Genomic DNA, 25558 nt, shown 5'->3' with positions numbered 1-25558 from the left:
TCCATTGTGTGTGTAGGCTGGGATTTTCTGTGTGGCACTGTGAGTAGGGTAGGAGGTGTGGCTGCCCCCAGCAGCAGCCAGGCTTCAGTGGAATTCGGACTTTGTGGCCAAAGGAAAGACTGGCAGGACCTGCCTCCCAGACTAAATTGCTTGTGTCGCCCCAGTTGATGAATGTCTGTGACGCTGGGAATAGCCTTCCCATCAAGACACCTTCATCGGATTTCACTCTTCATTGACTCAAGAAGTGAAATATCTTACAATCAGAAAGCTTAGTCCCTTGCCTCGACTGGGTTGGTTATTTTTTATGGTTTGCACTGAATTGTGGGGATTGAAATATATACACAATAACCAGGGAAGTTACGCCTCCTTAGGTGCACATGTACTTGGTACATAACTTTGCATAATTTGGCCTCTGGTCAGAGACTACAGGTTGGATGCCATCTCCACTTGGGTCCTAGTGGAGTAAGTAACACCTGGTTTTGCCCTAGTATAACAGGTATTCTTGTTTCATTAGAATTGAGAAAATTCAGAGTGGTTTGGCCTTTGTACCTCTAGCCCCCAAGGCATCCCAGGAGAGGTCACCGTGGTTCCTCCTGGACGTGATCCATGACCACGTGGCCTTGCGTATGCTAAGCCTGCTCCTCCGCAGATGAAGAGCCAGGGACAGGGATTCAGAGGGGCTTTATTTGTAAAACCGAGCCCTGATAGTGAAAATATAGATGCCAAAAAAGGGAATTAAAATGGTCTCAGTGCAATGCAATCATTTCCAGGATAACATCAGTCTGACAAATAGATATAAAATAACTTTGCCATATTTCTTTGTGACACTAGGCAACTCACTCCCCCATGTCTCTGATTCTTCGTTTATAAAATAAAGTTCTTAGACTAGATTCATTTTAAGGTATTTTCTGGCTCTGATAGATAGCCTGTGAGTTTGTGGTTAAGTGCCGAGTAACCGCTGCAGTGGTCAGCCCTCCCACCCCCACTCACCCAACAAGGATATATTGTTGCACCCACTAGTAAGCAGTGGCCAGCCTTGACTCTTTGCCTGCCCTTAATGCACTTAATTTAATGGTGAAGTTCAGATCCAGAGACAGGGATGACCTGTCATTAACTAGTGATTAATAGGTGGTTCTGTCTTGTCCTCAAAGCCAGTGGCTCAGTATTCATTTCTCCTTTGTCTGCCTTTGGCTAAGCTCCTGCAGATTGACTTCCTCTGGGACATCACTGCACATGGTTATGTCCACTCCAGCAAAGCTGCCCACTCTTTGGACTTTATAGCCCCTTTCTGGAAACTCAAAACACGAATTGCTTCAGCTATGGGCATGTACGCTGGGGACTGATCCAGGAGAGGGGCTGCCAGGTGCCAGAACTGCTGCATGTATTTGCTGATTCATTATCAGTGTCAGACAAACTGCTGTGTGAATGATAAATGCGTGGTGTCCTCCTGAAGGAATCAGATGTTCTAAGGTTAACCCCGTGCCAACAACCTGCTCATCCACTGCATGGAGTCCTGTCACCTCCCCTCCCTGTTTCAGTAGTCCAGAACAAACCTGGAAAGAATAAAGTGGGTTTGGTTAGGGGTAATGGGAGACCTCATGTCCGTGTGATTTAGAAAGGCAGTGGTAGGAGAGGCCAGGACAAGGTGGGTAGAGGCTGTGGAAACAGGGAGGCTTCAGAGAGAGGACCCTGATGACAGACGTGTTGGTGCCCCCAAGAACTTTCAGACTAGTAACCTAGGTGGACTGAGATGAGTTGAAGAAGAGTCACCTCTGCACACTCTGTGGTTGTGTGAATGTCGTCACAGCCTAGCCCCAGCTTGTCTCCAGACTTCCCCCGCTGGGCTTTAGTTGCCCCCATTAGTCAAGTGAGTCATCCGGACTGGGTGATCTCTAAGTGCCCTCATAGGACTGCCTTTCCTAGTTCACTGGTCAGGCAGGCTCAGCCCTACAGCTTGTCCAGCCTGGGATCCCCGCTGGCTCCATGTTGTGCTGTGTGTACGTGGTCATCCTCCTTGATGTCATCCTCAAAGGTAGTTCCCCAAACAGACCCTCCTCCTCTAGCTGCCTCCCCCAGATCCCTGGGGGCAGGGTTCAGGTGGAATAAGAGCCAGGCTGGTGGGTGGTGTTCATGCTTACTTGCCTTCATTTGGAAGAGGATGGGTTACCTCATATGAGAGACCCAAATCCTCAAGGAGCTGGCAATTCATTACACACCTGAAAGAGGGGGTTCCTTCCTTGTGGCCCATGAGTCCTGGGGATTTCAGTGCCATTGCAGACCTCTGGCCCTAGAATTAAATCACATGTCTACGGTAACACTACTTTCATTCTCAATACCCTCATCTACTGGGGCAAATAATAATGATGACAGCAGCTACCATTTTTGTTGCTTCCTGTCTTCCAGGCATTATACCGAGTCCCTTATATACATCAGCTCACTTTAATCTTCATACCATCTGCTTGAAGGAGATTGTATTTCCACCCTCAAACCCATTTTACAGGTGAGGAAATTGGGATGTCAGAGTGAAATATTCTGCTGAGATCACACATTAAGTGGCAGAGCTGAGGTGTGAACTCGTGTTTCTGGCCCCAGAGGCCGGATGTTAAGCACCACGCGGGACCGCCTGAGCCAGATACTTCAAGGGCACAGTATTCGCCTGACTGGTGGGCAGTTCACAGTCACTTGTCCTCCACCAGAACTCGCCCCTCGGCCATGAGGGTCACCCCCAGTGGTTTGCTGGGAAAACAGCCTCAACTAAGAGGGAAAGGGCGGCAGTAACTGTAGGCCTTTATTTTGGTGGTTTACAATACAGGGATGGGGTTCCTTCCGTGGACATAAGCCATCCTAATAGCACCATTCATCATGATGACAAAGGTTAGGATGAGGGGACTGGAGCTGGAATGAAAGAGGAGAATTCTGATTATTTTAGCAGTTGAAAGTGACATCACCTCAGAGCCTCTATCAAATGGCAAATTGAAAGCCAGATTGAAATGGCTTTAAAACGTATCCAGAGATGGTTTTCCACAGCTGTGATGAAGTCATTCGGTTGTGTTTGGAGATGCGTTTCTGTCTCAGCTGTGTGCCCTCCCCCTCGGAGGCTGACCCAAGGAGCGTGCTGCTCTGGGACGTGGTTTAAGGCCTCGTGACCTGCCCTAGCCCTCACGGGGGCTGGGAGAGCTGGGAGAGTCCTCTCATTGTCTCTTTCATGCATTGTGAACGTCTCTTCGTGTCAGTAAGTGATGTTTTACAACATGTTTAATGGCCACTTGCTTTCCTCGGTCCATCTGGTGGGCTGAACCCAGACCTTTGGAAAAGAGTCTCCTGCCCCATCAGCAAGTCAGAACAAATGGGGGTGCTGGCCAGGTGCCTTCAGGGTGCACCTGGATGTTTGACTGGCCTTTATTTATGTGGCTCTTTTCCAGGTAACCGGGAAGAAAGACCCCTGGGACCAGAGTTTCAGTTAATTTACCCCTCTTTTTTCACCCTCAGGCAAAAGAAAGGAAACGTGGCCCACAAACACTGGGTTGGACCTTCGAATCTGGTCAAGTGCAAGCCCTGTACGGCGGCGCAGTCAGCCATGGTCTGCGGCTCCGATGGCCACACCTACACATCCAAGGTCGGTGCTTTCATCTTTTGTCATGAAAAAGTATCCTATGTCTGCTTGTTCTGGCGTCTCTGGGCCAAAACTGGGGCCTCTGAATCTCAGTGGGCTTTGAGACTTGCCTTTGAGAAGGCTGTCACATGAACAGACTCTCTGGCCTAAGAGACAAGATGAAAATGTTACCGCCTTTGTAACTGGAGTGATTGAAGGCTAAGGGTAATGGTGATTCTGAGAGTGGTGTGTGATCCTGAAGTGAATCTAGAAAGGCTTCCTGGAGGAGGTGAGCTTGTAAGCTGTTCCAAAGATGTGAGTCACTCAGCTCTGCTGACGGAGAAAGAAGATGTGAGGAAGGCCTAGGATGCCTGCCTTAGGGACAGCATGGTGAAGAAAAGGCATGTGATGTCAGCACATGTTTAAGCTGCATTTATTGTGTATCTAGAATGCATCCAGCAGGACACCAGGCCCTGGGGCTAGAGGGGCTACTGTTCCTTTCTCTGGGGCCTTCAGGGGTTTATTGTCCAACTGGGGCAGTGGCTAGTATGGTGACAGGTCATTTGAACTCAAACTGATGAAGAGAAAATGGTTTCATAGAAAAAGGGACGAGGGATAAAATGGGTCTGTGTATTCTTGTTGGAAGAACGAAGAGGGAAAGTTTTCCAGAGGAGTGGTGTGTGATCGGGGTTCTAATCAAAGGAACTATCGAATAGGCAGGGAGGCAGGGATCATCAGGGTGGAAGAAGGAAAGGAGGTAATAATTTGTTCTTGGAACTCTAAACAGTTTCCTTGGGATGAGGCTACCCATTTGTGTTTTGAGCAGGTGTGGCACATTTCATTGGGATAATAAAAGAAAGAAAAACCACGGAATTGACAGGGGTTTGCTTACTTGTTCTCTTATTCCACAAACATAAACCAGCACCCCCTTAGTGCTAGGCGTGAAAAGTCCCAGGTGCGTGTCCCCAGAGCTTTTGATGAGACGTGGGTCGGGGATAAGGAGTGGGGCTCTGCCCCTCCCGTCTCCTCCAGCCAGAGCTGCTCCGCTCTCATCTCCGTGCTTGTTTTCTATGGAAGGTTCATTTGCAGGATGGAGTCTGGGGCTGAGATTTGAAACTGGTGAGTCCCTGGTCCCTTGTGGCCACATTGTCACGTGGTCCTCTGGCTTCAGCTTTCCTGCTGGTTGCCCCTCCCCTCCCCACTGCACCCAGCGCTGACAGCTTCTGTTCTCTGTGATCTCCTCACCAGCCTGGCTCGACTGAGGGAGACTGCGCAGGCCTGGGGGACCCTCACTGCCTGCTGTCCTCAGAAGCTCATTTGGATTATTATAAGACTGTGCCAGGCTTTCCTACTGATTCTCTGTTGTACAAGGCCTATATTTTTATTCACCAAAAGTAGAGTCTTAGATTCTCAGATTTTCACAGTTTTCTAACCAAAGGGAATATATTTAACAAAACAGGAAGCCGGAAGGTCTGTCTTGCTTGTACCCAGACCCCTGTGATCTGCTGTAGGACCTCCACATCATAATCACTGCTTGATTGTTCTTTTGTTCTTTCAACACATATTATTGGAGCCTTTCTTATGTCTCTGTGCCAGGTGCTTGAGACACTTACAACACAATGCAAATAGAACAGTTGGCTCTTTCATGGCCAGAGTCAGTAATCCTTACCTCCGTATCTTTGGACCTGCTGTGTATTTTGCAGCTTCTCTGTCCAAGGTCCCAGCCAGGCCACCTCGGCTCAGCGTGCCCACCTTTCCCCTTCTCTGCTCTCCCTGACCCCAGTGGGACTGCAGTTGGAGATAGTTTGTGACTTCTGACACCCTGCACATGTCCGGAGTAGTGCATTCATAGTAACATTGATGAATCAGTTCTATCCTCTGCTCTACAAAGGCACATCAGGGCATTATTGTCTTTCTCCCAAAGCCCACCTTCTAGATATGTGAACAGTTGCCTGGAGTTTCTGTTAAAATGCAGGTTATGATAGAACAGTTCTGGTGTGGGACCTGACGCGTTTCCAGGTGAGGTCCATGCTGCTGGCCACGGACCACACTTTGAGTAGTGACAACTTCAGTTTTCATAGCTATCTCCTAATAGATCTCTTTACCTCCAGTATGCCTTTCCCTGGCTCCCAAAGTCCATTTCCACACGGCAGAAGGTGTGGATAATTCTGTGATAAAACTCTGTTTGAGCGTCTCCCCTACTTAAAAGGCATGGTGAGCTTTCCTCTTGCAGCTCCAAATCAGCTCAGACCCTTCACTGTCATTAGCAAAGCCCTCCAGAGTCTGTCTCCATAGTCACCTCCTTGAGACAGACCTTCATTCATTTGTCCAGCAACTATCTCTTGGACACTTGTCATTGTTCATAGCACTGTGCGGAGTGTGTGGATGGGCAGTGAGGAACCACACTGACACAGTTCCAGATCACCAGGAGGTTACACTCTGGGAGGGGAGACAGAAATAACTAACTGACCAAACAAATATAGAGTTTCAAATTTTGCTAAGTAAGACCAGGGAAATACATGTGGTGCTGAGAAAGAGAGAGGGGCCTGCTTTATAGGGGATGGTGAGGAAAGGCCTTTCTGAGGGGGCCTTTAAACTGTGAGTGGGGGATGGGGGCATAGAATGTTCTAGGTAGAGAAAATAGCATGGGCCAAGGCTCTAAGGCAGGATGATGAGTTTGAAGAACTGAGAGGATGCGCCAGTGGTGGCTTTGATGTTGAGCGGAGAGGCGCAGGAGATGAGAGAGGCATGGAGGATGTGAGAATGGTCTAAGAGGAGACGTTCAGCCAAAGCTTGGCAGGTGAGCAGGTGGTCGGGCAGTGGCAGGCTCAGGGCACTGATTACTGCGAGTGCCTTCTTGCCCGCGTCTGCCTTAAGAGTGTGCGATCCTAGAGGCAGGAACGATGCCCATCCACCTTCACCAGGCCAAGGGCACATAGTGGGCGCTCTGTAAGTGTCATGGATGAGAGCCCCCAGGGACGCCAGCTAGGATGGTGAGATTCCTGTCTCTGCAACTCTTCTGGAATTTGAGTGACTGGGTTGCAGAGAGCTTAGTGATGAAGAGCAATAAGCCATCCCCACTCTGGGCCAAGGTGCTTAGCTAAGCCCCCAGCCTGGGGCCCTGGCAGAGAGAGCTCCTTGCAATGATTCTGTCTTTGTGAAGATGCAGTTTGTGCTGTTCAGTTATTCCCTCCAGCTCTGGAGTGAACTGTCTGATCCTGGAGCCTGTGATTAGAGATGAGCCATAAAATGTCAGTGAGTGATCAGGGCTGTTTGGGCAAGTGGCATGTTACACGTCAAACTCCAGCAACAACCTGCCTGCTTGCCTCTGTCTCTCATCTGCAGAAGGAGCTTGAAATGCCAGCTCCCTGTGACCCCTGTGCTACAAGGAACAGAGGTGACTTGTCAGACACAGCTTGAAATGCTGTCAGTTGCTCAGGGAGTGTCTCTGTCAATGCTAGCCAGCCAGGGCCCTCCTGCATTTTGGGCTGGAAAGTTGACTTTTTCTGTTAGAGAAGTTTGCCTGCTTATAGGTAGTGATAAATACCATGTTTAAGAGGCAGGATCGGCATTTGGAAGACTCCTTTGCAATGACTTCCGATTTTTCAAAAGAAATGACTTCCAGGTACTGCCGGACAGAGCCTCAGAGCCTGCCCCTTGACTTGATTCTAGGCAGTAAGGCTCACCCTCACAGTTTAGCTAGCCCTGATGTCACAGTCTCCTGGCCAGGGAAACCCAAGTAGTGCAGAAATCCAGTAAATGTTTATTGCGTTCTTTCTTTATGTGCTTACTCATTGTGCTGAGTACTGGGGGGTATGACCAAAGACAAAGCCCCAGTTCTCATGGAACTTACAAGGAAGGCAGACAAATTAAAAATCATTCTCTCTCCATTAAAGTAGGTGTCCAGATAAGGGATGTTTGGGGTGCTGTAGGTCACAGAACAGGGCCGCTTCAACCAGTTAGGAGGTGTGAGTAGTCTCTTAGAGGAAGCGATGGTTCCATTGAGATCTTAAGGCTGGAAGGAGTTGCCCAGAATAAGAAGGATAGACAACTCGTTCCATCAGAGGTAAGAGGGGCTTGAAGAGATGAAAGAAAGCATGACCTTCTTGCAGGAACCAGTGACAGTGTCACTGTGGCTGGGGCGCATGTGGATTGGGGTCTAGAAAAGGATCAGGGGCCACTTTTCCAGAGCCTTGAAGGCCACATGAGAAAGGTTGGACTTTACCTGAAGAGCACTCGGGATCTTATCAAAGGTGTGTATTCGCCTTGGCTTATGCTGACTGCAGGCTGGGAGTGGCTGAGGCAGGACCATGAGGAGGTTGTTGGTGGGAGCGAGGCCTGGAATTGTATGGCAGTTGTAGAAATGGATAGAAAACAGTCCGAAGAGGCATTCGGGAAGTCAGAGCAGGACTTGGTGACCGAATTTCAAATACAGGAAGTCATTTCAGCTTTGAGCTCAGCGGAACTACGTCTTCACCATCTAGGTCCTGTTGGGACTTGAACTTGGTCTTGCCAACAGCTTTGTGGCCTCAGCAGAAACCAGAGGGACCCTGTCGTCTGTGAATGCCTTTCCGTTCTCCGCTGTTATCTGCACAGAAAGATGAAAACTTTTGGGGTCCTGGCTGCCAACTTTTAATTTGGCCAGTAGGAGAGGGAGCATCCCTGGCTGAATCCAGCCCGTCCACCCAGGCTTCACGAGGGCAGTCGCAGCTTTTTTTCCTTCCAGAGGGGAGAGCTGTTCTGGAAACTTAGGTGCACATCCGGATGGTGCTGGCGTCCTACCAGCTGAGAAGTGAGCAGGGGTGGAGGTCTCCACTGCTCCAGGTACAGGCCCTGTTGGGTCTCTCATTACACGCCTCTTTCAGCGGGACTCCCTTGACTTTGCTCCACCTGCACCCACGTGACCAGAGCTCAGCGGTCAGGGCCAGGACTGCTCATGTGCCAGGCGCAGGGCGCTCGGCCTGGCCTCCCAGGGAAGGGCTCTGGGAGTGCAGCTGGGAGCCCTGTTCACTGGCATCAGCCTGGCTGCTGGTAATGGGAAAACAAGCAGGCAATCACCCGTCTGCTCTCACCCTCCCCCCACAACATTTACTCCCTTAACTGCCGTTAAACAATTAGCAAATGGCTCATTTCTGTCTAGACACAGAAGAGAGATGCAGAGTTAAGAACACCGTGGAGGAAAATGGTTCTCCTTTGTTCTGAGCTCGCACATGTGAGGGAGGAGGAGAGAGAGCTTGCCTTACAGGGTTGGCATTTCTTTCAACATATTGTTGCTGCGGATTATATTATTTTCAGAGTCATCTTAATAGTTTCCAACAGTTGCTACCACGTAAAGGTCATGTTTGAAGTTCTTGGCAAGTGGAGTCTCTTTTGGCCAGCATTTCCCACCAACAGGCTGTTCTGAGGGTTAGAGCCAATCCAGGGTGTGGATTTGTAAGACCTCTCGAGATAGTTTTGAGCCTGGCATGCCTTCTTGGTCTCCTTCCCCCAGACCTTGATGGCCCTGCGTCCACGACAGGCATGGGAGATTTTTATGTGTGGCTTCCTCTTGGGTTTTTGGCCCAGTTGAGGCTGGCAGTATTTTCAGGGTTATTTTTGGATGGCCCTACCTTCCTAGAACCTGCTGGGTGAGAATTGTCTTCACTGGCAAGTGGATCATTGGTGAGGGCCTTGCTTCTGACTAAGCAGAAGATAAGATGATCGGACACTGAGAGTGGAAGGCATGTTTTTGCACATTTTGTGCATGTGAAGCTGGAGCACAGTGGCACTAGTAATGGCCCCAGGAATAGGAGGAGTGGCAGCAATTAGGCTAGACATTGGATGCTGCCATCTGGCAGCCCTGTGGAGGGACAGGAAGGAGTAAGTCTCCTGCCCCCATCCCCGCACGCTCTCGGGTGTAGAGGGGTAGAAAAGGGGCAGTCCTGTGCCCGTGGACCACATAGACACCAACGGTCTGATGAGGGATTCGGGTCACAGATTTCACTATTTTGCTTTACTTTTGCTGAGGACAAGCTAACGCAAGAGGTGGCATCTAACCAACTCTAAGAAATTATGTTGTATCCATTAAACAGCTTGAGGTTTGGGGACAAATCCCTGTGGCATATGCTCCAGCTTTGCCTGTTCCCCTCAGGCCTTATTCATTTTCAGTGTCCTTTCTTCGATCTGGGATAGCCAAACATCACTTGATCATAAGAAGCTAGTTTTCATAGTATGGAAACCCTCAACTATTCATTTCAAGAGAGTTCTTACCCTCGTTGGGTTATCATCCCCTTTTCTCTTCCAGAGCATTCTTTGGAAGGAACAGGTATAAATAATATTTAAAATACTTATTGTGTGTGAGTTAGGATATATGTTCTGGCTGCTAGAACAAAAATCCAAATGGAAGAGAGGCTTAAATAGGATAGTTCTACTTCTCTCTCATGCAAACATTCTAAAGGTAAGCAGCCCATATATGTGGAAGCTAAAAAATACAATAAAGTAGTGACTACAACATAGAAGAAGCAGACTCTTAGATGCAGAGAACAAACTGGTGGTTACCAGTGGGGAGGAGGGATAGGCTCCAGGATGTATTGTGCAACACGGAGAATAGAGCCAATATTTGTAATAACTGTAAATGGAAAGTAACCTTAAAAACTGTACACAAAATTTTTTTGAGAAGATCAGCAGCCCAGGGCTGATAAGCTGCCTCCGGATGGTGGACGGCCAGTGTCCTTTCCCTTCTTGTTGCTTCATCCTCAGCAGCTGGAACGGTTGAGCTTCTGCATCTGGGTCCATGATGGCTGCCACACGCCAGCCAGTAGAAGGAGGCACATTGTGGAAGTCACTGGTGTCACTTCTGCTCACATCCCAGTGGCCACAACTTAATCCCAAGGCTATGTTAAGCTGCCAAGGAGGCCAGGAAATGCGGGTTTTATTCTGGGCAGCTATGTATCCAGCTAAAATGTGAGAGTTATATTATTAAAAGAAAGGATAGGGTGGATGTTGGAGTCACCTAGCAGACTCTACCATGGTCATATTTTAAATGCTAATGACAATCACAGCAAAACAACAGTAATTTATTATTGAGCCTATGTTAAGTACTGTGACACTGTGCTCAATGCCAGAGTATTATTTTATTTCCTCTATTATTCTGTCTAATTCTCGCAATAAAGCTATGAGTTGTAGGTAGTTAGTAGTCTCAAAGATGGGACAACTGAAGCTGTAAAGCTTTGCCCGAGGTTAACACAGTGCTTAGTAGCAGTGTAGATGTTTGAACCCTGGTCTGTCGGGTTCTTGACACACAATCTTTACGTCTATGAGTAAAATGCTGTCTGAACAGTAGTACGAAATACGAGCTGTATCATCAGGATGCTTTTGATTTCAAGTGACAGAAACAGAACTCAACCTTAGCTTAATCAGAAGATGAAGATTTCGTGGCATACGAGGCTGGAAAGTGTGCTGGGGGGAGGCAAACCTTAGAGAAAGAAGGTGAGATTCAGTGCTGACGACCCTCTGTCTCCTTCCTTCTCATCTTTATCCGTCTCTGCTTGGCTTCATTCTGCCAGGAGGCTTTCTCCCTTTGGCAGGGAATAGGGATTTTGACAGCCCCAGATGCATTTGCTTGTAGCCTGGAAACTGCAAAGTAATTTTGCTACTGTCTGTGTTTCAATCCCAGGGAAGGATTCCAGTCGGCTGTTTCTGAATCATGTGTTCATCCCTTAATCAAATACCGTGGTCATGTGACCCTCTTTACTCCTACCCTCAGTTTGATCAAGGGTAGTATTTTTTTTTTTTACCAGAGGAAGAGAGAGGGAAAGAATATTTAGTGGGCTGAATAAAATTTTTAAAGAAGTGTACTACATAATCACCTTTAAAATATCAAATATTGTTAAATATGTGTGTCATGAAAGGCTTCAGCTAAATAACAGTGCTCGAGCCTAGAAGGGGGTATAAAAGCACACTGTGTTTCTAGGAATGATAGACCAAAGGGACGAATAAGATGGGTCTATAGGGATATGTTAGTTACCTAGTTAAAGAGAAAGTTCATCTAAAATAAAGTTGATTTAGCACCATTTTAATTCAGATATCTTTTAAATTATTTGGCCTACTGTCGTACTACTTCTTTCTAATCATGAGGCACATCTTGTCCTCAGTTCTATTAAATAGTTCTTTCTTTTTGGAAGCTGCCAAGATAACGCAGTCTTTTTGGCTCCTGAGGATGAAGTTTCAGGCAAAATGGTTATTGTGACATTTTCAGAAAGCACAGATGTTCAGACACTGTCCAGGGTGAAAAGGCACCTGCAGAATTTACAGAGTCTCCTTCCACATGCAGAGAAATGATGAAGTTACAGCAGAAGGAAGCAATTCAGCTAATTATTTTACCACTTATTTCTGTGTTCTGTATGCAAACATGCGTTTAACCAAGATTTGAAGAATAGGTTTCCATTTCTTCTTCTCACATGCCCTGAGTAGAATGCCATGTCATTAGTTAGCACTATTGTTAAAAACACATTAGGAAGAATAACCTTCTTGTTGTCAGCTCTGTTGAATGCACAATTAAATGATTTGATAAAGCAATTACCTGAACATGATTATGCTCATCCTCACCGCATCAGGAGATGAAATTAAGGATTAGGAAAAATTGCAAAGCTCATGAGATCTCTGCCAACCAATCCTTTAGAAGACAGACAGGTCCCTGGCCAGAATGGATACACATAGTGCTATAAATCTAATTAAATCATTACAAACAAGTTTAATTAAGTTCAGGATCATGTTGCTTTTGTTTTTCTTTAAAAAAAGAAACAAACAAAATGGTCCTTGTTGGAACAACGCTCAAGTGAGTACAGTCAGACTTGTTTACAACATGTTGTTCCAAGAGTACATTTCACTACTAGACAGGGATGATGCTCAGAGAAGCCGATCTCATGCTCTGAGCCTTGGGCTGGAGCCTGTATGTCACATGGGGGAAGGAGGGAGTATTTGCTGGGTCAGCATTTACCATGACTCGATGTCCTCACTGCCTATTGAGGATAGGACCTTAATGATGCTCTCCCTTTTACCATAGCAGGTGGTTGGTTTTTTTCCCTTTCTGAAGTAGATGAAACATTTTTGCATCTTTATCTACCATGCATGGGACAGAACTTTCTCATCGTTTGGCCAAGGATAGCCTTGCTGAGATGCTGGGTTCTGTCCAGTGAGGTTCTCAGAATAGCAGACCGTCAGCAGTAGGGAAGACCCTGTGTCCCAGAGAGCAGTTTTTCCCAAGTTCTTAACCCAGAGGCACTGAGGACTACTTTGGAATGCCAGTCTCCCCAAAGGCAGGCTGTGCAGTGGCGGCCAGGCAAGAGACCAGGTGCTATGGGAACCCAGGGACCCTGACCACATTGATCAGGTGGAGCTCCTTATAAGGGTTTATTTGCTTTCCTATCTCCTAGTAGAGAGACCAAAAGATGATATGAAATATAAGCGATGGGGGGGGGGGGGCGGCGGTGTACTCCCCACAAGTGGTCCTGAGCAAGATCTGCTATATCTCTCATGTCTTCTACCATTTCCTGCTGGGAGCTCTCTGGACCAGCCACCTGCCCCATGGTTATAGCACATCTCCACACGACCCAGTTCCCTGCCACCAAACAAAGCAAGATAGCGGTGGAGTAGAAAGGATGCATAAATTTTTTTGCATTTTAATACACATAACAGGTTGGGATGGAGCGAGCCTCCCTTACCCTTATCCACCTCTGCCAAAAATGGAGTAACCATATTCCTGGGGTTTCAATTTCAAGGTTCAGCTAAGCACCATCTCCTCAGTGAAGCATCTTTGAGCCCTTTGTGCAAGATGCACCATTTCTTTTCTGTGAGCTACAATAGCACATATGTATATATGTTTGCTAGAGCATGTATTGTACTGTGTTGGAATTCTCTGTAGATAAGTGTGTATATCCAGCCATATGCTGGGCTAGAGAGCCTTTAAACTCTGTGATGCAAAACTCCTAGATACAATAAATATCCTTTTAAGTAGATGATCTTGCAAGATGTGAGGGGAATCTCTGGTTGAGGGGTAGAGGGAAGAAAAGCCAGGATGGATACTGACCACTTCCCTGGGGGTCAAGGAGGTAGGAGGCAGCTGATCTAACTAACAGGTTTTGAAGTAACAGCTGCTTGCAGACTGGAGATAATGCCTTCAGTTCTTACAAGGGGAGATATTGGAGCTGAGACCCTACATGTAAATCCAAAACTTTCAGTATGTTTGCCCTGAGTTGAAGAGTGAGCTTGGTTCAAAAAAGATGATAATCTCGAGTTAAAGAATGAGCATGATTGTTTTTAAAATTTAAATATGCCTGTTAGTAAAGTAAGACAACATTTGTCCACTTAAGCCTGGGCAGAAAAGATGACCTGCCAAACTTTTAACATGAACCTGCGTTTGTTCAGTTAGAGCACAGTTGGTACACAGAATATTCGGTGACCAATATAGGACACAGATATAAACCAACTGGAACCAGAACTGCTGTTAAGCTGTCCTATGGCATGCCATGTGAATGGCAACCTGAGGGTGTGGTCCCAGTTTATCCTCTTTGGGTTGTGTAGGAATCCTGAGGCTTGTAAGCTGACTTAAAGTGACCCTGGGTATGGGATCCCCAAGGGCTCCTGGAAGAAACATGTGTAAATCTTCTCTGGAAGGTGGAACCATCAACCCAGCCTTCATGGGATTCCCTCAAAACCCTGCCAAATATGGCTCATAAATCCTTAAAGCATAGAAGGAAATAAGCCACCATGAGCAAGAGGCAGCACAGGTAATAAATAGCAGAATTAGACCCCCTCTCCCCCCAAGAACTTGAGAAATGAATTTTTCAGATACAGGATGTAAAATCAGTTCAAGTGTTCAAAATGTTTAAATGTTTAAGAAAAAGGCAATTGAAAACTTAAGCGATGAATGATATACTATCAAAAATACCAGATTAATTTGAAACTTATAGAAGTGAGAAATAAAATCATTAAAGTACATTATATTTATTATATTTTTTCAAGTATTTAGATTTTATTTCACAGTAAACTCAACAGCAATTAACCTTGTGTATTTAGTCGATTTTTCCAGTGTAATTTAAAACCGTATCTGAAGTCATAAAAAATAATTCTCTCCTGTTATTTTTTTACCTAATAATTTGACACTGTTATAGATTATACAGCACACAAAGTTATCATGGTATTGTTGACTGTATTCCCTATGCTCTGTATCACATCCCTGTGACTTGTTTATTTTGTAACTGGGAATTTGTACCTCTTAATCTCCCTCATCTATTTCGTTCATCCCCCTGCCCACTTCCCTTCTGACAACCACTAGTTTGTTCTCTGTATTGGTGAGTTTGTTTCTATTTTGTTATATTTATTCCTTTGCTTTGTTTTTAGATATTTCATGTATAAGTGAAAATAAAGTGTTTGTCTTTCTCTGTATGATTTATTTCACTAAGCATAATACCTTCCAGGTTCATTCATGATGTTGCAAATGGCAAGATTCATTTTTTAAATTGCTGAATAATATTCCTGTGTGTGTGTGTGTGTGTGTGTGTGTGTGTGTGTGTGAGAGAGAGAGAGAGAGAGAGAGAGAGAGAGAGAGAGAGACATCTTCTTTATCCATTTCATTTATCTATGACCACTTAAGTTGATTCCATAACTTGGCTATTGTAAATAATGTAAATAATGCTGCAGTGAACATTGGAGTTCATGTATCTTTTCAAATTAGTGTTTTTGTTTTCTTTAGATAAATACCAAGAAGTGGAATGGCTGGATCATGTGGTAGTTTTATTTTTAATTTTATGAGGAACCTCCATACTGTTTTCCACAGTGGCCACGCCAATTTGCATTCCCTCCAACAGTGTGTGAGGGTTCCCTTTTCTCCACATCCTCGCCGATGCTAGTTATTTGTTGTCTTTTTGATGATAGCTATTCTAACAGGCGTGAGGTGCTGTCTCATTGTGGTTTTGATTTGCATTTTCCTCATGATTACTGATGTTGATCATCTTCTCATGTGTCCATTGGCCAACTGTATGTCCTCTTCGCAAAAATGCCAATTCAGATCCATTTCCAGATGTGCAGGGGTTGAGGACTGTGTTAAAAGAGGCCACCCAGAGGCAAACAGACACATTCAGAATGTGAGGTATTGGAGGAGCCAGAAAATGGACCCAGTTTCTGCATAAAAATGTGGAGTGGGAAACCTGGCTACTAAATGTTTTGTGAGCACTGGTTGAACCCAAAGTGAAATAAGCCAAGAAAAATTTTAGAAGTAAAGGATGTTTTGGGGACCTTAAGGAAGCTTGATTATGAACTGGCAATTAGATATGTTGATAGCATTGTAGTTGAGTAAGAAAAACACACATTTTTAAGGAGACCTCCCGTGAAGAACACAGAGGATTTGCTTTGAGATAATTTAAGGTAATTTAGGTAAGATCAAGCAAATGTGGCAAAATCTTGAAAATTGTTGAACTGAAATTGTGGAAATTCATTGTATTAATTTCTCTACTTGGTCATATATTCACAGATTTTCCTAAACAAAAAAAGTATGCTCTTTGAGAAGAGAAACTGTCTCCTTCTAATCTTATTGTCTCCAGCACTGAATGCATAAAATGAATGTTAGTGGGAGAAGGGAAGCTATATTTGCAGGATGGTTTTAGGAAAAGCAAAAGTGATAAATCTGTAAAAGTGTAAAAATATACACCTCATATACTTAGGTATAAATCCTAAAACTGTGCACTTCTAGAAAAAAAGTAGAAAAATCTTTGTGACCTTGGATTAGGCAAATATTTCTTAGATAAAAAACCAAAAGCATGATATATAAAATAAAAAATTGATATTTAAAAAAAATTCTGCCTTCGAAGGGCACTGTTAAGAGAATGAAAAATGAAGCCATGGCCTAGAACAACATATTTGAAAATCATATATCTTATACAGGACTAGCATCCAGAATATATATAGAACTCTGTAAATTCAATAGTAAGTGAACACATAACCTAGTAAAAATAGGCAAAAGGTTTGAGCAGGCATTTCACCAAAGAAGATATGTGAATGGTAAATAAGCCCAATAAATGATGATCAACATTATTTGTCATTGAGGAAATGCCAGTTACAACCCCAAGGAGATTCTACTACATGAGAATACTTAAAATCAAAAAGATAGGTCATAGGAAATATTAGTAAAGATACGGAAGAACTGGAACTCTCATACACTGCTGGTGGGTATGTAAAATGATCTGACCCATCTGGAAAACAGCTTGAAAATTTCTTAAAGAAAAACTACCATATCATCCAGCCATTCTAATTCTAGGTCTTTACTCAAGAGAAATGAAAGAATATGTCCATAGGAATGCTTGTTCATAAATGCTCTTAGAGACTGTATTTGTAATAACCAAAAACTGCAAATAAGCATGTCCATCAGGCAAATGAATGAACAAATGTAGTCTATCCACACAGTCAAATACTTCCCAGAATAAAAAGTAATGCACTGCTAATGCGTGTAGCATCATGAGTAAATATTAAAATAATTATGCTGTGTGAAGGACAGATAATACTTGATGACACATATAAAACTTCAGAAAATTCAAGCTAATCTTTGATGAGAGAAAGCAGATCAGTGGTTTCCTATTATTTGGGGAAGGATAGGAGGGGCATGAAGAAACTTTTGGGGATGATAAGATACGTTAATTTTCTTGATAATGGTGATGGTTTCATGTGTGTGTATATTTTATTTATCACATTATACGCTGTAAATATGCATAGTTTATCATGTGTCAACTATACCTTAATACAACAGTTTAAAAAGTTTTAAAAAGATGACCAGACCTGTAGAGTGTGCCTTGAGATGAGCACATTCTTCCACATACTCGCATTTGTCTCTGTGTTTCTCTTTTTTGATGCTGGTACCCTCCATTATTTAGAAAGATCCCACTCTGTAGCCTCATCTAGGATGGGCAGTGTCAGAAGATAGAGTTGACAGTTTTCAAAGACTTCTTCCAGTGAAAAATCAGAAGATGAAAAGGATACAGAACCCCATACACCCAGTCACTTTGGAGGCTTCACTCCAGGAGAATTCTCTACTGAAAGTGCGTCTGGATTTTTACATCTCTTTGGGTACAGAGCCCGGTTTTCATTTGTAAGCATTTCCCTGCTGCCCTCTCTTTGAGAAGCAGAGATCTTGGGGGACACTGAGTGGCAGCCAGAAGGGCCACCCAGGGCGTGGCTGGGATGGTGGGGGGGGCAGATGTGTAAATGAGGGAGATAAGAATCTGTGGTCCATGCAAGTAACAGAAGAGTGACATGTTCGACCTGGTCCCTGTTACTCATGTGAGAAAGCCATTAACCCTGTAGTGACAAGGGAACAAGGGAGATGGCACCTCTGAAGGCCACGTGGGTAGAAGGGGCCGTTTCATCTTCTGACTACAAGTGTGTAGTTCATTCACAGATTCCTATCTCAGACCTCCAAGTCTGCAGAGTTGGAAAAGGCTGCAGACTTTTCTGGTGTCTACTGTGGGACCCTCTTCCAGGGTGGCCTCTCAAGTCATCAGACTTACCCACTATGAACCAGGCCCATGCCAGCCCTTGGTCCTGTCCCCAAGCTGTCCTCTGGTTCTAGGGAAGATAGGCATGTCTACATAGATTGTTCACTAGTTGGCCAGGTGAGGCGGTGTGGTGGAGGTGTGGCTGTGTGGGAGGACAGGGGAGGGGCTAACACATCATTGTCATGGTTGAGAGTTTATCCAGTGAAGCCGGATGGCATTGGCTCAAATCCTGGTTTGGGTTTGTAGCTCTGTGGCCTTGAACAAGTCATGAAACCCCTGGTTGTCCCCATTCCCTTGTCTACGAAAGAGGATGATGCTACCTGCCTCTAAGAGTTTTTGCAGGGGTTAAATTAGTTATCACGGATTGCATTCCTAGGTCAGTCCATGGCACATAGAAAAGCAAAATCAATATCAATTGCCCCTCCCCAAAGAAGCCTAAGTGTCCTTGTCTGGAAAGCTAGTCCTCCCTGTGGTTCCAACACTTTTATATCACATTTTTCATTTTCTTCCTGAGGTCTTTTCTGCCTCTGTCTCCCACGTTGGCGGGAGGCTTCATGGTCTCGGCTGTGGAGGTGGTGGTGGGGGTGAAGGTGGAAGGCACCTTTCGTTGAGGGCTTTCTCCACAGTGGGCGCTGGCCAGCATGAGGGAGGGTTCTGTTACTCACTTTGATGCCGTGGCAGTGCCCACCGTGGTAGGTGCTGCAGCTGTTGGTGTGAAATGGTGCTGAGGTCCATTTCCATTCGTTCTGTCCACTTGTCGTGAGTGTGAGGGCCAGCAGCTTTGGGCATGGCTGTGCTGCTGTTGGTGGACTCAGGGTGGACCTGAGTGTAAGGCCATCAGAATGGCCTTACAGAGCTGGTGAGGAGGCAGTAGGAAATGGATGAAGACTTGCACAGCTTTGCAGGTGGGAGTGTTTTTTGCACGCTCACTCCTCTCCTTATCTCGCCCCGACATCACCTCATCCTCCCTCCACTGTTCATTTAGTCATTCATTCATCACACGCTTGCTGAGGCCGTCTTTTACACTCGACATGTGTAGAGATGCTGAGGCAGGTGAACTGGCTGCACTTTCTAGAGCCAGAGGAGCTTTCCTGGTATTTCTGAGCCAGATTTAAGTAGCTCTGAGACAGGGCCCTTTTGGAGGTCTCAGTGACCAGCAGCATTTTTGCTGGCCTGATACATTTACTGGAAGGGCTGGGCAGAAATGTGACCCTGACCAAGTCTGCTGGATGGACATGGGGAGTAGATAACTGGGCTCGGGCCTGCTCCTGCCTGGAAAGCAGCCCACTTTAAGGAATTAAACAAAGGTAGCCCCACTCCTCACAAGGCCAGGGGCCAAAGTCTGCTCCAGAATCTCTCTGGGGGCCAGTGTCACGTCCCAGCCCCTCCACATGCACCGCTGACCGCACAGACACCAGTGCCCATTCCACATCGAGCATCTGCCCTGTGTTACCCGCTGTGCTATGTGAACATGATGTGATCTTGCTAAATTCTCGTGCTGATCCTACGAGATGGGCCCTAGTGTTAAACCCCTTCTTGAGATACTGAAGTAGGTCAGACACAGCTATTAATGCTCCTGTGGTCCCCCACCAGCTAAGCGAGGAGCCAGGCTTCCCCCCAGCATCACCCTGACAACTCGCCATGTCCAGACAGACACAATTCCCACACTGCTCAAGGCAGTACAACACAACTGCCCAATTCAGCCTAATCTAGGAGGGGCAGAATTCAGTCAGAACTGGCAAGGAAACTGGATTTTAATCATACCTATTTTAAAAGAATTTTTTGTCTTTAACTTTCAAGAAATACTATGGCTGCAGTGTAGAAGGTCTATTAATCTTGCCTTGGCAAACGCCTACAGATAATGGCGTGGGCTGGCTCATCAATTTCTTAGATACAGCTGTGCTGCTGTGATAATTTGTTTTCACCTGTCACAAGCCGCCCCTTTTCCTGAGTAGAGAAAATGGTCCTTTGGCAGTTGTGTCTGCATTCATTCCTGCCCTTCAGCAGACCTTTCCTTTCCCCTCCTGGTGATGGGAGGGACCCAGCATGGCATTTCCCAGAGCTCTGAACAGGTGCCTGGGTGTTAGGGGTGCAGTGGAGGGCCGGTTCTCCATGGACCACAGAACACCCCACTGACGCTGCCTCTGCGTGGTGTCATCCCAAGTGCCTCCTCGCTCAGAAGTGGTTGTCATGGGAACCTGTTTTCTTATTTGTTTGTTTTGGCTTGGATAGAAGTCATTATTTTATTACAGCCACGTGGAAAGGGTGGAGAACCCGCCCACCCGTGGAAAACAGCCCTCCCACCCATGGAAAATGAGCAGAGCATGTGACTGAGCGGTTTCGGGGGTCCCGGCAGACAGCTGGAGGCTGAGGACGGGGCGGGCCACGGGCTCCCGCAGGGAGGACGCTGTCCACACCACCCCGTTACTGTGTCAGATGCGCAGAGGGCTTCTTTCACATGCCTTGGGTGCTGACAGCACTGACAGCTCCCTGAGTCTAGTCTCCTTGGTGGCTCACCTCTCCCTCTCTCCTGCCCACCCCTCCAGATTTCTGTGTACTGTTGGGAAGTGCTCCCGCAGGGAGGGAAGGAGGGTTCCTGAGGTTACTTGGTTTTCACAGCCCACAGCTTTCCCTGATTGCATGTTTTGGAGGTCCACATTTTTATCCCTGTAGCTGTCATTTTTCTTGACCTGCTATTTCAGTCACTCAGAACAGTATTACTGTATTGCTTTGGAATTTCTCAGGCTTTTTTCCTCCATGAACTTTCTGTCAACCTAGGGAGAATCAGAGCTGATGAGAAGCGTGGAGAACCACAGCTGACCCCACCCAGCCTCTCACTGGGAGGCAGGGCCTGGCTCTCGGGATGTGCGGTCTGCCCTGACAGCCCCGGGTGAAGCAGTTCTGTCCTCAGTTTTACGGGTGAAGAAACCTACACAGTTTGGGTCTTTTGTCAGTGCCTGAAGAGTGTGAAGTACTCAGCTTTGCCGGTTAGTGGCAGTGAGTCACGGTAGCACGGTGCATTTACAGGGTGCCTTTTGAGTGGCCAGCGGGAGCTTTTCCTTGACTGACATACCACGTTCAAGGTGGCCAGAACGGCTCCTGATCCTCCTCCTCCCCCGGGCCTCCCCTCATCGGCTGGGACTCTACCCCACATCCAGGGGCTCGGGCCCCAAACTGTGGCCTAGAAAGGTGGCTGTGTTCCGAGCACCACAGGAGGGTGTCGACCTCACCTGGGCAGTCAGGGAGGGCCCCGTGAGGAGGTGTTAGCTGAGGTGTGTCAGAGAAATGGGAAGGGTGCCCGGAGGAGAAAGCAGTGTAGGCAAAAGCACGGACACGGGGGGCCAGCCCTGGTTGCTGGGCGCCCCTTCACACACCTGTAGCGAGCCCCGCTCATCTTCCCGCCCTCAGCCCCTACCTCACTCCCTCAGGAGTGCCTTCCCTGATGCCCTCGGGCTGGTCAGAGCCACTTGTTGTGGGTCTCAGCAACACTGCTGTAGCTTTTATTCTTGGCTTTCACCGCAGGTACCATCTAATTTTGTATTTGTAACATTATTTAACTAGCCTCGCTCTTCCCCAGTGAACTCTGAGCATCTGGGAGTTGGAGCCATATTTATTTTTGGCTGGGGCTCACACAGTGTCTGGCACAGAGAAATGAGTCAGTAGGCAGCTATGTATGGAAAGGCTGTGGGTGGGGACAGGGGAGAGAGGGGGCCAGGAAGGTGAGCAGGGACAGATCAGGAAGGCCTTTGTGTGGCCCTCTGTGGCACTTGGCAGGAAAATAATGGAAACGTGAGTTGATCGTGTCTATAAAGACCGATACGATTGAGCGCTTTGAGATTTCTATTTTGTCTCAGTGGATGGAGTAGCTTTGTGAGCAAATATAATAAAGAATCTCTTAGGACAGGTGAACTTCCATATGCAAAGAGCTTTCAGTCTTGGAGAAAGCGGTTTATGAACTTAGGTTCACTGTTCCTCAGGTGTGCACCACCACACCGGGCTTTGTGTCCTGGGAACGACGGACGTGAACAATTCAAGGCCCCTGCCTGCAGGCGCTCTCTGTTGGGGGCTCAGAGCGGACCCGTGATTCTTCACCAGTGAGCAAACTTGGATTGCTGAGGCGGAGGGAAGCTCAGAGAGCCTGGGAGCCAAGGAGAGCCAGCAGTTAAATTAAACCTGGCTGTGCACAGAACTGTTATTTTTATTTGGCCTTACCCAGAAACCAAACCTGAATGTAGGGGCTGCCGGCAGGCACATCTCTCGGTGGAAATGTGCCCGGGGTTTTTCTGAGTACAGCCTGGGCCATTTAGCTGCCTGGAGTTGATGCTGTTTTATGAAGGGGTTGTTTCTCAGCTGCAGCCAGGGCAAGGGTTTTAGCCTTTCAGTTTAGTGTCACCCTTGGGAGTCTCTTCTGCGCCTGTCTGGACACTTTTGCTAGAGCTGTTACTTTATATCCCTGGCAACCTACTCCCTTGCCTAGCAGCTAGTGTGCTCAGCAAATGTTGGTGGAAGGAAAAGATGGAGTAGACAAGGGATAGTCCTGGGAAAGAAGGAGGAGATGACCTCCAGGAGGCCAAGTTTGAGGGCAGAGTCCCTGGACACACAAAGAAGCAGATTTGTGAGATACCTCTTTGCACTCCATATGGCCATCTTCACTCTGCGTCTCCCTTCCTGCCCCTCTGCTCCCCTGTGCCTCTTGGCCCCTGAACACAGAAGCAGGGAAAGGGAACCTGTGACCCAATTTCCATTGCTCTTGGGATGCCTTTTTCCCCTGGGCCTGGCTCAGTTCCAAGGCTGTAGAAGCTCATGAGGAGGTGGGGGAGAGGGGAGGCTGGAACCTGAAACTGAGCCAGCGAGGACCATAAGAAAGAGGAATCGCTTCATGACTACAGGTGCCTGAGTCTCAGGAGAATCACGCTGCATCTTGTCAAGGCCCCTTGCTTAGAAGCCTGGGGGAACAAAGGGATTTTTCCTTTTACAAAATCTCCCTATTCTGTTTGTGCCACGACCTTCTTCTCTCCCAGCTTGGGGACTATGGAGCATTTGAGAGGTGCTTCATGCTTTCAAGATGATCCCACGTAGCAACCGAACTGGACTGATTCTCATCTTTGACTACCTTTGGCCAGCAAAAGGGCTTGCAGAGTTCTGGTCCCCATACTTGGCATGCGTGGTGATGCATTGGACATGGTGCCTGTCCTGGAAGAGTTGGCAGTCTTAGCTGCTACTTACTTCTGCCGGCTGGGCAGCGAGCGGTACTGAACATGGAAATTCAAGTGTTCCCAGGCCCTTAATGTCTGTGTGCCAGATGCCCGCCAAGCGCAGGGGGGAACGCCTGGGTATGGCTAGAGGCAGAGCCTGGAGGTGAGATGCTCTCCTGCAGACCAGGACAGGAGAGGCACGCTGGAGAGGGTGGGGAGAACAGAGCAGGGATTCTTCTCTTTCTTTCCTTGTCTTCTGACTCCTGGAGGTGTTTGTTGGCTAATTGCTTCTCTGTGAGAAGTTTGGAAATTACACAGCAATTTTGTTCACAAAAGGATGAACTTCAAATTGCTGTTTTGCAAAAAAATTGTTTTGTTCTCGAGGCAAGCTCCACCCTTTGTCATTGAAATAGAACCTTCAAACTAGCATCCTGTCTCGCAGGAGAATTGCACGCTTTGTTAGAGAAAGTATTGCTCCCATTTCTCTTGTTCTAAATGGTGGACCATCTCCACGTTGATTCCATCATTCCATTTCTCCGTGGATTCTCATCTAAGTCAGCAAGCAAAAAATGTCTAGCATCTGGGTGTTAGATCCTATGCTTATATCCCAGCCGATTATTTGGGGAGTGGAACACTCCAGCCTGCTGACGGCCTCTGTCCTATTCCTGGCTCACTTCCAGGGTGTATTTATCTTTCCTTTCTTCCTTCCATCTCCAACTGTGGAGTTTTTTTTTGTAGTTACGAAGCCCTCTAACCCAGGACTTCACAAAGCGTGTTTTGAAACTAAGGTTTTTAAAAGCCTACCCTCAATTTCTGCACTTACCTTGTTACTAAAAATTAGTGAAGGTTTGGAGGTTTTTGTCTCAGTATGAGTTGATGCATCTAATGGGTCTTGGAGGTTGAGCAGACGTCCAGGTTCAATGGAGAATGCTTCCTTTCTGAAGCTTCATCTGCTTTGTATGGCTTCCTGAAGTCAGCCCCTGATTTTCTTGGTGACTCAAGTCACAAGCAGGTCTGGCTGGGCGACGTCACTAAGAAGGCACTGAGAGACAGCAGCGCAGCCCTCCAGATCCTGGGTGTGCAGGAGCTCTTGTTGGTGTCCTCCTGCCCTCTGGTCAGTGGCATGAAGGCCCTCGGCTGTCACGTTGTGGCAGGTGTGGGAGAGAGGGGAGGGTGGTCACATCGTGGGAATTAACACGTTGGCCTCTAGGGTTAGTGCATTCAGTATGAGATATCAGCTCTCCCTTCAGTTTTGAGTCTGGAAGCCTAAAGGCATTTCTCCTTGCCTTCCCCAGCTACCCAGAGAATTAGAAGACGCTGTTGAGACAGGGTGGCTCTAAGGGTTTTTGATTTTGTGTTCTTCCAGTTTGAAGCAGAGGGAGAGTCAAAGACTCTGATGCTCTTGGGCAGGAACAGGGGAGGGATGGGAGGCCAGGGAGGGGTGGCGATGGGTTGGCTCTGTTGGGAACACACCCTCCCCTCCTCTCCCTGTGCCTGCAGGTCTGTGCTACCTCCCCGTTTCTGTCCCCTCCCCAGTTCTCCAATGCCTCCTCTTGGCCCCTGTCAGTGTCTTCCTGGTCTCCCCTCCTGGCACATGAACTGGACCTCTCCTCTGCTTGAGCAAACGCAGTAGCTGCTTCTTACTCCTCACAACAAGATGAGGCTCCAATTTGAATTCTAAGCCTCCTTCCTAATCTCTTTCTTTGTTCCTGGTCTCCCACATGCCTCCTTCTTTCCACAACCTCAGAAGCTTGCACCGAGTTGCAAGGCCGCCCAGAAGACTTCTCCCCACTAGGTGTTCTGTCTCTCAAACCTCACAGAGCTTAAGGTCACTTGCCATGGTCCACCATGTAATGGCGGCCAATTTGGTGTAACATGCTGGTCGTTTCATTTGTTAGTCTACTTGGAAACTCTCTGAGCGCAGGGCCATGACCCTGCCACCTCTTTGTGTATCTCTCAACACATAGTCCCCCCAAAACAAAAGTGCTTGGCCTGAAAAACTAAGGGCATCCCGAGAGATGGGGGTGGTGGTGGGTAGGAAGAGAGGTGAGAGGATTAGCACACTTTCTTCACGAGGTTGATGGGTCTGACATCCTGATACCATTAATTTTGGTTTTTATTTATAAATGCCTTGAAGCAAGCTGATCAGGTGATTTATATCCAAAAGTAGAAGTGAGCCCATCTAGGAGACAGATACTACTCATTTTTCAAATCCATGAGAGATTGCTGAGGAAATGAAAAACATGCCA

General features: G+C 46.9%; 1 protein-coding gene across 1 annotated transcript in view; it reads left to right on the top strand.

The window, feature by feature from the left end:
• Positions 1 to 25558, top strand: part of SPOCK1 (SPARC (osteonectin), cwcv and kazal like domains proteoglycan 1) — a 470147-nt gene that overhangs the window by 342546 nt on the left and 102043 nt on the right. The window contains exon 5 of the mRNA XM_031449094.2: positions 3490 to 3616. Coding sequence (XP_031304954.1) covers positions 3490 to 3616 — 127 coding nt within the window. The remainder of the gene's footprint in view (positions 1 to 3489; positions 3617 to 25558) is intronic.

This window comes from Camelus dromedarius, chromosome 3, assembly GCF_036321535.1.
Source record: "Camelus dromedarius isolate mCamDro1 chromosome 3, mCamDro1.pat, whole genome shotgun sequence".
In the NCBI taxonomy this organism is placed as follows: Eukaryota; Metazoa; Chordata; class Mammalia; order Artiodactyla; family Camelidae; genus Camelus; species Camelus dromedarius.
Note: the sequence above shows the minus strand (reverse complement) of the source record. Positions and strands in the feature narration are given on the sequence as shown.